Source organism: Takifugu rubripes, chromosome 1 (genome assembly GCF_901000725.2).
Source record: "Takifugu rubripes chromosome 1, fTakRub1.2, whole genome shotgun sequence".
Classification (NCBI taxonomy): Eukaryota; Metazoa; Chordata; class Actinopteri; order Tetraodontiformes; family Tetraodontidae; genus Takifugu; species Takifugu rubripes.
The window spans coordinates 25,069,883-25,085,143 of record NC_042285.1 but is presented as its reverse complement, the minus strand read 5'-3'; the positions used below and the strand labels follow the sequence as shown (position 1 = coordinate 25,085,143).

Sequence of the window (15,261 nt, the reverse complement as noted above, 5' to 3'; positions counted from 1 at the left end):
AATAGACGTGGTAAAGTATTGTATAAAAAAAAATAGACACAATGTTAAAGTATCACATTTTTAATGTGTACATTGTCAGCAGATTAAAGCCCAGCAACCAAAACTTGAGCCAGTTTCTTTTCACAATGTTGAAATAAAATGTTTAACTTTTTTCTTTAGGACAGCTTATGCTCTGAAAGGTCATGGGAATTTAAATAAAATTATTAATATCATTGTAAATGAAACATCAACAAGGTATCTGACGGAAGATTCAAGATTAAATTAACAACTGCATCAGTCACAGACTGCACGCTACGTCTTTCAACTTCAGATAAAAATGCAAAGCATTAAACAGTTAAAATAAAACTAAAATCAAGTCCAGATGTTCAGAAGTGTCCCAGTGCAAAAACAATGTGACTTTAAATTCTGTGTAATTAGCTGTGAGTGCAAGTAGATCAACAATGATTAATATTCACTGTATGACTATTATTATCATTATTTCTCTCCTTTCAGTCTAAATACAAATGTTTAATATATACATCACTTTAAAGCATATCATTTCTGCAGCCTTTTTGATGTTTCTGTCTCCTCATTTATTGATCTAAACTCTTCTGGTGTTTTGCACAGTACATTATGAAAGCAAAGCAACGCTGTTAGCCTGAATAACAGGACAGGGCCTCATCAGGTCACGCAGGTAGAACAGGCAGGCTGAGCACTATCACATTAGCAGCAGACAGACCAACATCTGCTCCTGCTTTGGCTCAAACCATCAGACACGTCTTCAAGCATACCATCATATGCAGCATTTCCCTGCTTTCCAAACAAGGTGTCTCAAAACAACAAAACTAAACCAGTCAGTGTGACAGTTGCTTTGGGCTTTTGGTGGAAGCCCCGCTCTCATGCATTAAACAGTAAGCTTATATGTAACGGCATGAATATAACGCGATGAATGACAGGTTTCTACGCAGAGTGGTCCTTGGTTGGAAGCGGTGTGGAACCAGTGACCCGCCATCCTCCGTGGTCCCGTGACGACGCCTGCCGTCAATCGCTTTTGTCCTAATATCCTCGGTCCGTTAGCCTGAAGTTCTCTGCTCTGTCAGAAAAGGGTAGATGTCATCTGCTTGGCTGAGTCTCTCGAAAAATGGGATGAGGTCGAGGAGCTCGGTATCGGACTTGTCATCAAACCAGGACACGACTGGAACCTGCGCAGTTAAAAAAGAGATGTGCCAAGCTGAATAATAACCCATAAAGTGTGTATCATCACAGCAATTATTGTATCATATTATATAGAGAGAAGTTATTAAATACAAAGTAGTAACACAAATGTTGAATCCAGCAAAACAGATGTAAACTTACTGCATTTTCGGGTTGAAAGATGTAGGATACCGGCGAGTTGTCAATAATAATGACCTTGTCCAGGTCTCGTCCTAAACGGCTCAGGTCTTTCACATAATTCCCCTTGTGGAAAACACACGACTCCCGAAAGAGTCGGTTCCTGAAAGCACCCCATGTGTCCAACATGTCTGAAACCGGATCTGCATACTGAAGTAGCAGCAAAAGCACAAAAAGAAGACAATTAAGGCCTGAGGTAGATCTGCAAACTGGGGAAAAAACTAAATGTGTATGCATGGAGGTAAAACATGTCATTGAGCATTGACCGTCTGTGACAACAGTGTGCATACAGTACAGGGGGACAGTATGGATAGTGTCGTACGCTGCAGATTCTGGCAGCTGAAACCTAATAAATCACGAGTGAGCACTTAAAGTTAAGCAAGCTCTTCAAAAAAGAACAAGCTTGACTGTTTGAAGTAAATGTTAGAGGTTAAAATGTCTTTTCGGTCGTCTGACAGGCATCATAAATATAGCTCAAAGTATGAGCATGCATGCAGGAGGTCATGCTGGGCTTCCAGTAAGTATGTTTTGAAACAACACGTGTCACGTTACTGATTGAATCAAGTCTGAATATCCACGTTTGTGACATAAAAGCCAGCCTGTCAAAAAAAACAGTCAAAAATTAGTGTACATCTGATAGTTGGGCAGTCTGACCTTGGATAAACTGGCAGTGAACAAAACGCACTCGAACAATTCTCCCATTCTCTTGAGGAATTCGTCGACGTGGGGTCTCTTTAATACATACACCTGGATGGAGACACGAAAGGCACAAAGGCATCAAAATCGCAGCTAAATCACACGATAATGTTGTTATAAGCATGCTGAAAATATAATACACAATGTGTACCAGAACTGTTTACAGTAATCACTTATTCTAATAGCAGTAATTTGATTCCAGAATGCTCCCTGTTATTCCCACTGGGTCTGCTGCCACTCTGAAGAGGCTTTTCCCCACTTAAACAGGTCTATCCCCGTTTAATTGAAACGGACCCTACACTTTGCATAGGTCGTTGACCTCTGTCAAGGCCCAGTAAAATGGACTGAAGTTTAACGTCTCCAATAAGACGGATAAAATGTCTGCCACCACGTGAGATTGATGGTGAGTGAGTTCTGAGAAGCCCGGCGAGGTTGTCTCATTCCCTCAGGATATGGAAATAGCCACCTGCTGCTGAGTACCATCAACACAGCAAGGCCTCATCCTGTCAGGGCCGTGGAGCACAGTGTACCACGGAGGGTTGTTGAAAATGTCAACTTTTGGTTTTGCGGGTGCGTGAAGCTAACTAGTGGTCGGATCACAGCTTGTGTGTGCCAGGCTGCTGACTTTTGATGAACACAGAAAGTAGAGAAGATAGTAAAAGTGCCTACCTGGTGAACTGTTCCCTCAATTTCCACTGGAATGATAAAATCAGCATCGCTCACCGGCTGTTGGGAAAAGGGGCGCATGCACAGATTTACATTTAGTCAGTGATGTAGCCGCGGATATGTTGCAGCAGCCTCTTAAATAGCACTGTAAATAATACCACTCTGTGGTTCCATCAAGGAAATACAGGCTCTACAGAAAGTGAGAAGGCTCATAAATACACGTGATTTATTGAGGTAGGTCTCACACCTGAGGTATCTTCTCAAATGTTGGTATAGAGCTAAAGTGTGTGCTAAATAAGGCATTACAGAGTGGCTGAAATAAGTATACGGTGAGGTAATCCACTGCATGCGCGCATATGTTCTGCTCACAAACCAGTTTTACATTACATATGGCAAACTAAATGCACGTTTTGATCAGCTGGGTACTTTGGGTCGATTGTTAGGAAGCATGAAACAGTCCATCAAATCAAACCTCAGTGATGATTAAGAACCGATATTGTTTTAACACTATAGTTAGAATGTATGTCACAGGAATAAATATTCTGATTATCAGCGTTCTGTTGAGCATGGAGTTCGCAGACACTGACACTGTTTACTACACTTCAGGGTGATATCCAGTGACATCCTTTTGGACAGTCTGTGACCTAAGAAGGTCCAAACATCACATGGAATTCATTACATAATGTCCTGACATGAGCACCTTGGGGCATTGATTACTTTGTTCCTTGGATGCTGCCTTTAAAGGATGGGATGAACAGGAAGTCCATAACAAGGACCTTCAATATTATACGATATTAGTAAAACCGCTGTTGATAATATTATTGTAATAAGTAGAACGGCTCTGTAAGATTGATGTATCGGGCTGATGAGCACAGACTGAAGCTTAGTCAGCTTTCAAGATAAATATACATCAAGTGCCTCCTAAAAATATGCAAGATGATGTCGTGCAAATCCTCCTGCTATTTTGTTGTGCTACCCAAAGCTCGACAGTGGTTTGTTTGCTTTGACACTCAATGAGTAGCCAGTCGGACAATTTAAAACATTCAGTTAATGAAGAAGTAAACAGATTATAACACTAAAAATTCAACTTTAATGCATCAGCTATCTTTGTCTGCTGGTACACATGGTGTGTATAGGATAAGAGAGGAAAAAGTTTTAGGAACACTTTCAGAACTTCCATCACTAATTTTGACCTTTGACCTCTGATAAGGTCGACACCCAATCGTCTGGCTCCTGTGAGGCTGAATATAGTAGCCCTCTCATTAACACGATTTACGATCAGGCGGTGAAGTGGTTGTTGGTGGTCAGTTGATTTTTATTTTTTTAAAATAGTAGGAATGGGAGAGCTTCCCAATGAGTGTAAACACCATAAATCGATGGAATAAGGTTCCAGTGACTCCAGATTTCCAAGTAGTGGGTGCCGTCCAAATACTGAGAGCCCGCTGTCTTTGCTAACTAGATCTACAGAACATACACTCAACTGGCAGTGGTGGCTTCTGCCATTATTAAACTATAAAAATATAACAAATTATTATTGAAATTCATGACTAGAAGGAAAAAAAGAAAACGCTCGATGTTGAATGTCAACGGTAACTAACTTATTTACTGCACAAACTCAGTTTAACAGATGATAAAGACATAAGACAACGATAAGTCAGATGGACAAACTCACCGTAAATGAACTGTGCACGAGTGTTTCGTCCAAATCGATGACAACACAGATCTTTTTTGCATCGTGTGACTCAGTCGGGGGAAGCAGCGGTTTGACTGGAACCTGCAGATAAAGTTATAAATCTGTATTATGCTGTTTTTGTACACCAAGCACCAAGCACAAGTGCATCTTAATTTGTGCCCTTGAACTTATTTGTGTTTCCTTAAGAGTGGCGGGACTACAGGGTTTAGACCCGACAGCTGCTGCCATGTTGATGGAGCGTGTTAATGTTTCATCCTTCAGCAGGTGGTCAGAGATCAGTGTTTGTTAACGTTATTATACTGCTGAAAACAAGTTGGTGTGACCAAACTGGCTGCCAGTGAGGCTCGCCGCATGTGCGATCCGTGTCGGGTGACCGCCACGTGACGATAATGGCAGAGCTGGAGTCTGACACAAATACCGCGCAATCTGTCAGGCTGAGATCTCCTGTATCTTATTCATCGCCGCGGTCGGTAGTACGGTCTCAGTAGTGTAAGAATAGATCAGCAGTATTGACAATTCTCCTACTCTGAATCTGCACCGATGAGCGATACCTGCTCGTCCGGAGGGATGCAGTACTCGCATTCGCAAAATTCGGAGGTCTCGTCATCAAACTCCTCCTCATCTGTGTCGCCAGTCTGTTCCGTGGCCTCGTGTGTATCTTCTTCCTCACTATTTGTAAGTTCTGAGACAACACTGTGAATGATGCCTGAAGGTGGCTTTAATGCTTTGAATATTTGGTTCGACCCACAGTCACCAGCTGATTGTGTAGTCGGAAGGGCGGTTGCTTGTTCTCCATTCTGATTCAGCTGGTTTATTTGGTGGCATGGCCTGTTGTTTACAAGACCGTTCAGATCATGTTTATTAGAGGACTGGATGCTTCTTATCTGATATGCATAATATTCTTCAACTCCAGGGTCACGCTGTTCGTTTTCTTCAACAAGTGACCAATATGGTTCCATTTCTGAGCATGCCAGTTCCTCAAATTCACAGGTTTTTGTGCAATCAGACAGCAGAGTCTCTAAAGGACCAGGGGTGAAGGTAGTGTTGTCATTCTGCACATGGGAGAGTTCATCTTCATAAGCATCACCTTCAACAGAAATGTCATTTATAAATGGTGCAAACATTCTTTCATCAGCAGGACCGGGCAGAGTGGAATTGGCACCTTTGTCTTCAGACACTTGGTCGTAAAACTCACAGGTTCGATCCTCCTCTGCCTCGTCGCACTCCGTTTCATCGTCAGCTAAACTTGAACCCCACTCTTGCATGCATTCGTCTGGGTCCTTCATTGACCCAGATGAGGTATCGTCCCTCAGACCTTCCTCTTCTGCTGCACCTTCCAGGACATCACAGGAAGGGTCACTGTCCTGGACAGTGTACTGTTCAGTTTTCGCACTGTTTTCTTTACACTCGTATTCGGTTTGCTTGTGTACCTGAGACTGAAGGTGCAGGCGAGCATCGATATCCCCCCCATCGAAGCATGAGATATACTGCGTCTTCTGGAGAAAAGTGTGTCCGTAATATTCACCGCTGTCAAAAAGATCAAAATAGTCCTCGATAACTATATCAACTGGCGTTTTCAATCCCTCCTCTTGACACGCATTCAGGTGGCGTTGCTCTATTTCTTCATCTTCATCTTCGAAAGATTCCCACTGCGTCTGCTCATCACTTGAGTCCTCCTGGGCTCCTTTATCAGATTCCCCAGATGAATCCGAGCAAGGATCTGAAGGAATACTTCCATCAAGACAAGTCTTAAAGGATTTGGTTTCAACAGAAGAGCAGTAGGACGAGCCATCTTCTTCTGAGAAGAACTCTGACGACATGTCAGAGTTCCACTGCTCTGAGGTAACACTTGGTTTATAGTGGCTAATCACAAAGTAACCCTTCACACACTCATTGTAGTCGACGCAGGACATGTTTGCTTTCCTTAACTTGTACGCATCACAGCATTCGCTCGCTTCACGGTCATCTGAATAAACGTGTGCTGGTGCGTTGAAATGCGAGAATCCTGGGATCTCCTCATCAGTTTCGTCGTGCTCAGCCTCATCACTCTCTTCATTTTCATCAAGTTCAGACTCCAGTGAGTCCAGGGAATCCAATGTGTTCGGCGTGCAACCATTGATGGTGCTTTCCTCAGAGTCCTTCACGGATAATTCTGGCTCAGAGTCAAAGCAGTCGTGCTGCTGATGTACGGCGAGCGGGTCTGCAGGTACAAGGGTGGACTCAGGCGTGTCGCACTGTTCAAACTCCTTACAGATCGCTGCCCATTTGTTTGGCTCACGGTCAAAGTGATGATCAAATGCTTCGCATTGCTGAGATAACTGAAGCGCTTCTGTCTGATGTTCGCTGCAAGGAAAACAGTTGGTAACCGTGCTATGATTAGCACAATGCTGGCAGGACTTACAAGGTCTAATACCCTCGCTGTGTTGGTCACATTCACTGAGTGGTTGGCTTAACCTAGAGGTCTCGCACTTATCACCAAACTCATCAGACTCGAAAAAGGCATCGCTGGTTAAGCTCTCGGGGAGATGGTCACAATGTGGAAAGGACTCATCTTCATCCCTGGTCATCTGAAGTTCCACATGAAAGACTGAGGGCTCGACTTCTCTTTGGACAGTCTGTTCTGCGTATTCCACAACAGCCTCGATTGCAGATTTATCCCTTTGTTTTAATAGATCGGTTAAATCTGTAGCGGCCTCTTTTGGAAGCTGGCACTGTTCAGTGATCATGGCTTCAGCTGACTGCTCCTCTTCTCCGGAGACTGTACCTTGCATGGAGTTTTCCAGATACATCTGAAGCTTCTGAGGCTGGACTGTCCCAAGTTCTTAGTCCATGCAGGTCAGGATCCTGCAGAGTCCAAGTCCAAAAGGCTCACAGACGACTGACGGGTCCATTCACGGGCATTCACACAGCTGGTGGGGGAGTTGTGCAGACCTCAACCGGTCTGAGAGCAACAGCAACCAGAGCAGCGTGCACACTGACATGACAGGTTGCCACAACCAAAACTGACCCTAGTACTTGACTCAACCCCTCCCACCTTTGCGAGACACCAAGCAATTTATTTTAAGGACTTGGAAAGATGTGACAAATAACTTCTAGAATATCAAATCTCTATAAAAGGCTGAACTGAGGCATCAATGTGAAACAGACCCCTGAGAACTTGATCTTTAACGCGTGACTGCCAAAAGTTGTGTCGTTTAACATGAATATGTTCGTTTTAACCATATGTAGTTTTGTCGGCTGCACAGAAACAAAAAGTGCCCTTTCTGTGGGACTCAGAGCAGATAAGATAGATCAGATAGATTAGATAGATAAGAGCAGAGTTCTGTCATCACAGCAACGGCAGATGATCAGTGAATCTACTGACATTGTGATACTTCTGAGCTGAATTAGTAACAACACTAACTGTGTGTTTAATGATGATATTTTATTATTCAGTTCAGTCACATGTTGTTGATCTACGAGTGGCTGCTGGGACCGATCCAGTGTATCTGAGCTGTGCATCTCTCTGGCCTGTCAGCAGGACCTCCTACTGTGATCTGTCATGTTGTGGATTGCTTGCACATGGTTATTTTGGTTGTGCAGCAAAAGGTTAAAAGACATTGCATAACAAAACTTTAGGTTTACGTTTCAGCCCTCAAAATTATCAGTAAAAAAAGAAATTCTGGAAGAATTTTCTTCTTTTCATTGTTTTTATGTGGTTCTGTTAAACCATGTCACAATCAAACCAGAAGAAATCAGTTCAAAATACTTCAAAGCGTAACTCAGAAAATAACATTTTAACATTTTTCGTTTTTAGATTAACATTTCTTCAACTCAACTCAACCAAAGTTGCTGTAAAGTAGAAGGTCTGTGACGAAATCACACAAGCTGGTGATAATAGTCATCAGAAAATGGGACTAAAAAGATAAATTAATAGAGTCATCGAGGAGAACGGGCACTTAAAATCTTTCACTCCAGATCATATCAACTTTTCCTACTAGTGTTGGTCGGACCACACTAAACACGTCCCATCAGCTGACTGGAGATCTACAACATTGAAGGTTAATAAACGTGTTTCCAAAGTGGGTCGAAAGCCACGTGCATGAAACATATATGTCCAAACACACATGTAAAACAACTTCAACTACTGGTACATATGGCAGGAAACATGCTCCTGACCAGAGTCTGAGCGATGAGAGTCGCTGCTCTCAAAGAAAGACAAAACCTCCGATGACAAATTAGCCTAGCGCTGACGGCCAGCCAGAGCTGTCATCTGAGGCATTAGCATGCCGCTCACATGAGAGTGCACGTCACTACCCGATCGGCCTGCTTTAGGTGCAAATGTGCAATTGATGCATATTTGTGACATGAAATGATTTATATGAATTTAGGGGGGCAATTTTTTTCTTCATATGACGGCTGTTCATAATGTCAAGGATACTTACAATCTCTTTTTTGTTCATATTTTAATCTTCATTGTTGAGTAACCATATCGGAGGTTAAATGAGCCATGAAACAGGCCATGATGTCAATGGTGATACTGGTGCAGGGGATCCTGAGCAGGGGTTTCCATGGTTGCTATAGTGATGTTAAAACTGGGTTTAAAGACTTTTTTCCTCAATATTACTTTCATTTAATTGATATTTATTTGGCAAAGATGTATGATGTATTACATCTTTTACTTTTTATGGATGGATAAAAGAAATAAAGCATGTAGAAAATCAATTGTGATTAAACAACATAACAGCATATCACCTCGACAGAAAGCGAGCCGGAGCGACAACTAACGACATGTAAAACAATCTTTATTAACCTTCATACACAGTCCAGTTTCAGCTTCATCCTGGACACGGCTGACCTACTTTTGCATGTCGTTCACTGGGGCTTTGGCCTGTTGACTGCTTCTATCAACTGCGGGTGAAAGTGGATGCAACCACCGGAGAGCAGTCCTTATAGGCCACGCATGATCCCACATCCTTCTCTGGATCCCAAGACGAAAAGTTTGTGCATGAGCCCATCTGAAGGAGCAAGGCAGGCGAAGTCTCTCGAGGTTAAAAACATCACGGTTCATCACTAAGAATAGCCTGACTGACAGAGGTTAATCATGACACTTTGCACTTTTTATATATTTAGTTCAATGCGCTGCTACCAGATGGTTGTCCAGGAAACGAAAGCTTGCAGTGTTACCTACAACTATGCCCGCAGATGTTGACTTATGTCTGCACCGACACGTGGCTGCTTCAGTTAAGGCACTAAAACCTCCGACAGACACCGACTACCCTCTGATAGCATCACGTCATTGCCAAAACCTCTGCGCCATGTCTATACTGCATATGTCAACAAAAAGAGAATCATGTGCTGCACAGACAGCTGGCCTCTGATAGAATGAGTTCAAGTCCCAAAAAAGAGGCACTGCCCAATTTAAAACATTGCAACGTTTTATTTAGGTTCCCTTTTGCGCCTTGTTTTGAAATTATACATACTTGATGCTATGGTAGAGGAGAGACATGGCTTCTCTTAACATCCTAAATCCAGACAGTTCAAATTAGGGAAATACCTGCAAAAGTCCAAGTAAAAGGAACTCTTTAGCCACCAAACGAAAGGGATACATTAGGAATACTGCTCTTTTTGGGGGGAAGGGGGGCGGGGGGTTGGCAAGGAATCGGCCATAAAGCACCCATTAACCCATGAAATAAGAGAGTGCCATTGACTAGCAGTGCCTGAACATGAAGACTTAATACCCCCAGAGGGCCGTGAACACAGACAGCTGCAAAGGCCTGACATGTGTACTAATTCATAGTGTAGAAACCACAGCAAGCTGGTCACAATTTCACTTGGCTACAGAGGACGTGCAGCCTATTTTCCATCCTCTTCCATCTGCAATGTTATTTCTTCTTTATGTATCAATTTCAAAGGTCCTTTAATTCTGAAACTTGATTCTGAAATAATAATGCTGCTGTCACATATCCTGTTCCTGCTGATTTCCATACACACAACAATAGCCTCAATCACTTTTGTTTTCTCATTGTGATGCATTTATTTCAACCATTTATGCCACAAAACAGGTAGGTTTTCTTTTTACACATTAGCAGATATTTACAAACCACCAATAGTCATCACGCACAGCAGGATGCATGTTGACAACTTAAATGGTGAATAAATTTGATATTATCACATGTATTTTAGCAATGACAAATTTACGATGTCAAAGTTTATTTTCTTTTCACAGCACCATGTGAGCAGCTGTTGTTGTAAATGCTTATACAGCACTATATCAGTTTGGACCGTAGTGATGGACAGGCTTAATAACAACTGTCCCTACCGTCCAGCAATTAGTAGCTAAAAATAAGGGAGAAATGTGATACGATTGTAGCATGTCCTCAAAATGAAAGAACACATATAAGTGCATTAAACAACAAGTAAAAAACAAAAAATGCATCATTATACACCCCTAAAGTTGTTCTAGTTGCAGAAATGTGTTATATGCACAATATTGCAAGATTTCCGACGCGTCTTTCTCATAGAGGCCGCGACACTGTTAATGAGGTTACAGCATTTCTGAGCAGCAGCAGTGACCTCTCAGGCAACAGTGTGTTTTAGCCTACTTAGCTGAAAGGGGCTTATCCAAGCCCCTTTCAGCCGGAACATGCTTCTACTTCTATTTCCGTCTGGACGCGAAGAGAATGAGGCCTCTCACGACCGACTTTCCTCCACAGTGACATCTGATATCCTGTTACAATCTGACAACTTGCTTCTCACCCCGCCAAAGCTAATGGTTCCTGTGACCATACCTGGATTTGGGTCAGGTCGGACCGATGTTGAAAAGCCTTTGCACCTTGAAAATGCTCAGGTTCCTATTTGTCTTGACTAGTTGTCCAACAACTAATATAGCAGCGTGGCATTTATTACAGCTGAGGCTTCTGTGCTTTAAAGTTTATTTTGTCTGTATGTCTATGTGTACTAGCTGTGCACAAAGCATTAGACCAGCATGACTACTGGACCATGTCATTGTCATTCTGATGACCCACTTCTCAAAGCCTTGCCCCAGAATGAGGCATCATTCAGGTCACACTGCGCTTTGATTTTGTTCTTCCATCTTCTAGAACTGCATTTAAGGGGTGCGTATCTGAGCTGCCTTCTAGCGAGAGGGTGGGTTCTCCCTGGATACGTTACCAGCCCATTGTTGTGCTAACAGACAAAAACAACCATATACTGAGGTCAATATGGAGTCTCCAATGTACTGTTCCCCAAAAGAGCAGCCAGAGAGAACCTGCGCAAACATGGGGAGAATATGTAACCCCCCACACAGAAAGGATCCTGGAGGCCAGGGGCCTTTCTGTTCTGGGTGGGGGGTTCTAACCTTGGTGTGGAGGGCTTCTAACCTTTCTAACCTTTCTGCTGTGAGGTGACAGCACTACCCCTAATGTCAGTCCATGTTTGGAAATATAATTACTTCTGGTTTTCTTCATTTCTGACTGAAATTTTGTCATCATGGGATTTTTTCTTTTTACGTTGCTTTATCCCCATTAATAGCAGCAGTAGCATTGGGTCTGGATATTTTCAAATCCAGTTTGCTTAAAGACTTTCCCCTTAGTTGGCTGCAGCTACATGTGAAATTAAAAACTGGAGTCTCTCTAGTCCTTTTTTTCTGGGCAGCAGCCATGAGTTGGTCCAAGAGCAGGATGGAACAGGCTGGTACTGTAACAGTGCTGCCATCTTCTGACATAAAAATTTAAACAAAGTGGATTTCTCAACTGTGTTTTCTCATCATCATACTGCCCAATAAAGGGTTGTTTGATCCTTTTTAAAGGTTGCAAATATATCAATTACAAAACCTCTGCAAAGCGGCAAATTAGTCCAAAGCTCGTGCAGTGAACAGGCTGAATGGTGCGATGGCTGAAAATCAGATCCAGTTATCAGATGACTGGAACAGTGCTGCCATCTTCTGATTGAATAGAGTTAAACAAGTTATAGAGTTAAACAACAAAGTGGACTCCTTTACAAAGTCAGTACATTGCTTCAGCCCATGTGAGTCATTTGATATTCACCCAACATATAAGAGAAGAAGGCTTCAGCCACCACATGGACCAATATTGTTCTACAGCTTCAGGTTGTGGTGGCCGAGCGATTAAGGTGATGGACTTGAACTTCAATGGAATCCTCCCGTCCAGGTTGGAGTCTTGCCAGCAACGTTTGAATCTGGCAGGTAATTTGAAGCCATTTATAAACTATGGGAGGTGTAATTAGAATTACCATAATAGTTTAGCAATATACCTCTCTTAAAGTGTGTTTTTTTTTCATGACTCCTTATATGCAGAAGTGAGAAAGTCTGGGAAAGTGGACAGGTGCGACACCTCTGTATGCTGAGGATAAGTGCACATATTCAACAGGGTGCACCAGATGGAGACCAGCAATGAAGCAGACTGGGAACACTGGGAAGACCTCCCCATTCACTGGCCACATTTCAAACTTGTCTTAAAACCCACTTTTACTCCAGGAGACTGTTTGGTTTGATTGTTTTTACATTGTTTGTGTGTTTGTCATATGCTTATTCTTATTTATGTAGAGTAATTTGTTCCAACTGTGTTTATTTAGAATTGTTTTGAATGAGTTAAACTGGGTGGGTCTAAGCAATTCACTAGAGTCCTCAGGTGCATTGTGCAGGTGCATAGGTCAGGTACTGGCCAGCTTAGACTAAATCTGTCCCAGAACTGGTTTCATCCGCCAAATCCCACCGAATCAACCTCGCATCCTGAACCTTTCAACTATATCCGGCAAAGAATGTTCCTGTGGGCTCCAAAGTGGATGAGGGACATCCTTCTCACACAATATGAAAATGCACCACACAAAAATAAGATATTATAATATCTATAATAATATTGACACTCCAAATATTACTTCTTGGAGATTATCTAAACTGCAGTAAGTGCAGGATTCCTGTCTGCCCTTGGAACTTTGACATTTTAAAGCAGCTGGATCCTTCCCACTGTAACAAATCCCCAGCTTTGTGCTCACAACACATCTGGCATGAAACAGGAGTGTGTTGCAATGTTGTGCCCAACAACTATAGGGAGCAGCTCCAGCTGTGTACACCAAGCCTCGCAGGAGATCCATAGTGAGGGGAGCAGACAAACTATTGACTACCCGAATGATTATGAGGGCCACAAAAAGTCCTGAGCTCTCAGTCTGAAGCTGTTTATCAACAGGAACATCTGGATTACATCCAATGAACCAGGAGAGCATGTGTACACCTGTACACAAACACTGGAACGGGGTTTGTTTTGACCCCCTAAACAGACCTAAAAGGAATCCAACACAAAGATAAATGTAGCAGCCAAAGTGTAAAAGCCAAATAATTTAACAAAACAAGAAGCTCTAACAACAGACTATAACACGAACAACTGATGGCACGGCAAAAAGAAATACAGCATGAGAGGTCGGTCAGGCCAGCCCACAAAGGCCTTCCCCCTAAAAAAGTAAACTCATCACAATCCTAAACTTACCCTAAGCTAGTTAATATGCTCAATAAACCATTCTAAAGAGCTTTACACAGGGTAAACCCCATGTGTTTGACAATAAAATCATAATGCTTTACACAAAGTGCAGAGCGTTAAGCCTCGTGTTTGAAAAGTACACACGGAAAAATCATATTCGAACTGTTGAAGCCAAATGCAGGAAAGTGCAAATTCTTATGAGGTGCTTTGGGATTCGAGTGGAGAGCAGTTGAAGAGCCACTCCAGGTAATCTACAGGGCTTTAATGGGAGCTGCAATGGACTAGAAATGAATGATGCATGATCTGGCAGTTAAACGAACTGGGAAAGACAGGACAGATTAGAGTACTGAGCATTAAGACATGGTATGTTAATTACGTTTAAGGTCACACAGGTGGAAATGCACCACAGAGCTGGTGAGATGAGAAAAGGTAATAATAATTTACGGTACAGTTTCACAAACACAAAACTACTGGAGCAGAAAAGGGGGTGGACAGGGCTGCAGCTTACCTTACAGGTACAACCACACCCAGCCGGGCTTCCAGCGGTATAAATGGGGCCCACGGCACCCCCAGAAAGACTGTATGTGGGGGGTTGCGAAAAACGGCGCACCTGTTGCGCTGCGGGGGGTAAAACGTGCACCAAATGACGATCCAGCACACGGAATCAAGTCACAGCTTCAGCACAATTGCACCCAATCCTGTAATGCCGTCCTCAGCCAGCACAGGACAGTGAAAAGTAAAGAGAAGGAGCCGAAGTATGGACAGGTTAATTGATAAAGGTGCGCGGCGTCAATCAGTGCACCACAGAAAACAAAACCCCGCACTCCAAAAACAACAAAATGGACTCACAAAGAAGAGACTCTTCAGCATCTTGCTTCTAGAATGAAGGCAAAATTGATGGAGCTGGGAAACGAATGATGCCTGAATGGACTGCTGGAGAGAAACGTGTGTTTGTATCCATGCAAGAAACAGGCTTAATATAGAGAATATAACGTTCTTTAAATAAGAATCATTACGTTACATACTCCAGTGCAGGAGTTGCATTTTTCTGTCGGTGTGTACTTCACATAAATTCCAAGAAGAAGAAGAAGGCTCGCTGCTAGTTGGATGGCCAAAGCGCCGCGAACTTGGTTTGAAACTTTTGAGGCTGTTTAATCGTTGTGAGAAAATGTAATGACGCAATTGGTTTAACAGGTTGTTGTGGCCGAGTGGTTAAGGCGATGGACTAGAAATCCATTGGGGTCTCCCCGCGCAGGTTCGAATCCTGCCAACAACGTCTGACATTTTACTCACAACATATTTAATTATATCTGGTTATTTACCGTCTACATCTGATAGTTGACACACAATATTTAGACAGTT

The 15,261-nt window shown here is 42.7% G+C and overlaps 1 protein-coding gene and 1 non-coding gene across 5 annotated transcripts; one reads left to right on the top strand and one right to left on the bottom strand.

Moving 5' to 3' along the window:
* Positions 1–44: 44 nt before the first annotated feature.
* Positions 45–8,016, bottom strand: LOC101077160 (uncharacterized). Of its 4 annotated transcripts, none has more exons than XM_029836740.1 (7): positions 5,589–8,016; positions 4,978–5,513; positions 4,406–4,507; positions 2,737–2,793; positions 2,026–2,118; positions 1,336–1,521; positions 45–1,181 (listed from the first exon to the last, which is right to left on the bottom strand). In XM_029836740.1, the coding sequence occupies exons 1-7, from the start codon at positions 7,213–7,215 to the stop codon at positions 1,053–1,055; spliced, it is 2,730 nt and encodes a 909-aa protein (XP_029692600.1). In that variant the 5' UTR covers positions 7,216–8,016; the 3' UTR covers positions 45–1,052. The 4 variants fall into 4 exon arrangements, 3 of the variants coding, with proteins under 3 accessions (XP_029692600.1, XP_029692593.1, XP_029692588.1); XM_029836733.1 differs by having other exon boundaries at positions 4,978–5,790; positions 5,857–8,016; XM_029836728.1 differs by having other exon boundaries at positions 4,978–8,015.
* Positions 8,017–15,093: 7,077 nt separating this feature from the next.
* Positions 15,094–15,175, top strand: trnas-aga (transfer RNA serine (anticodon AGA)). The gene has a single exon. It is a non-coding gene; the product is annotated as a tRNA-Ser (tRNA).
* Positions 15,176–15,261: the final 86 nt, after the last annotated feature.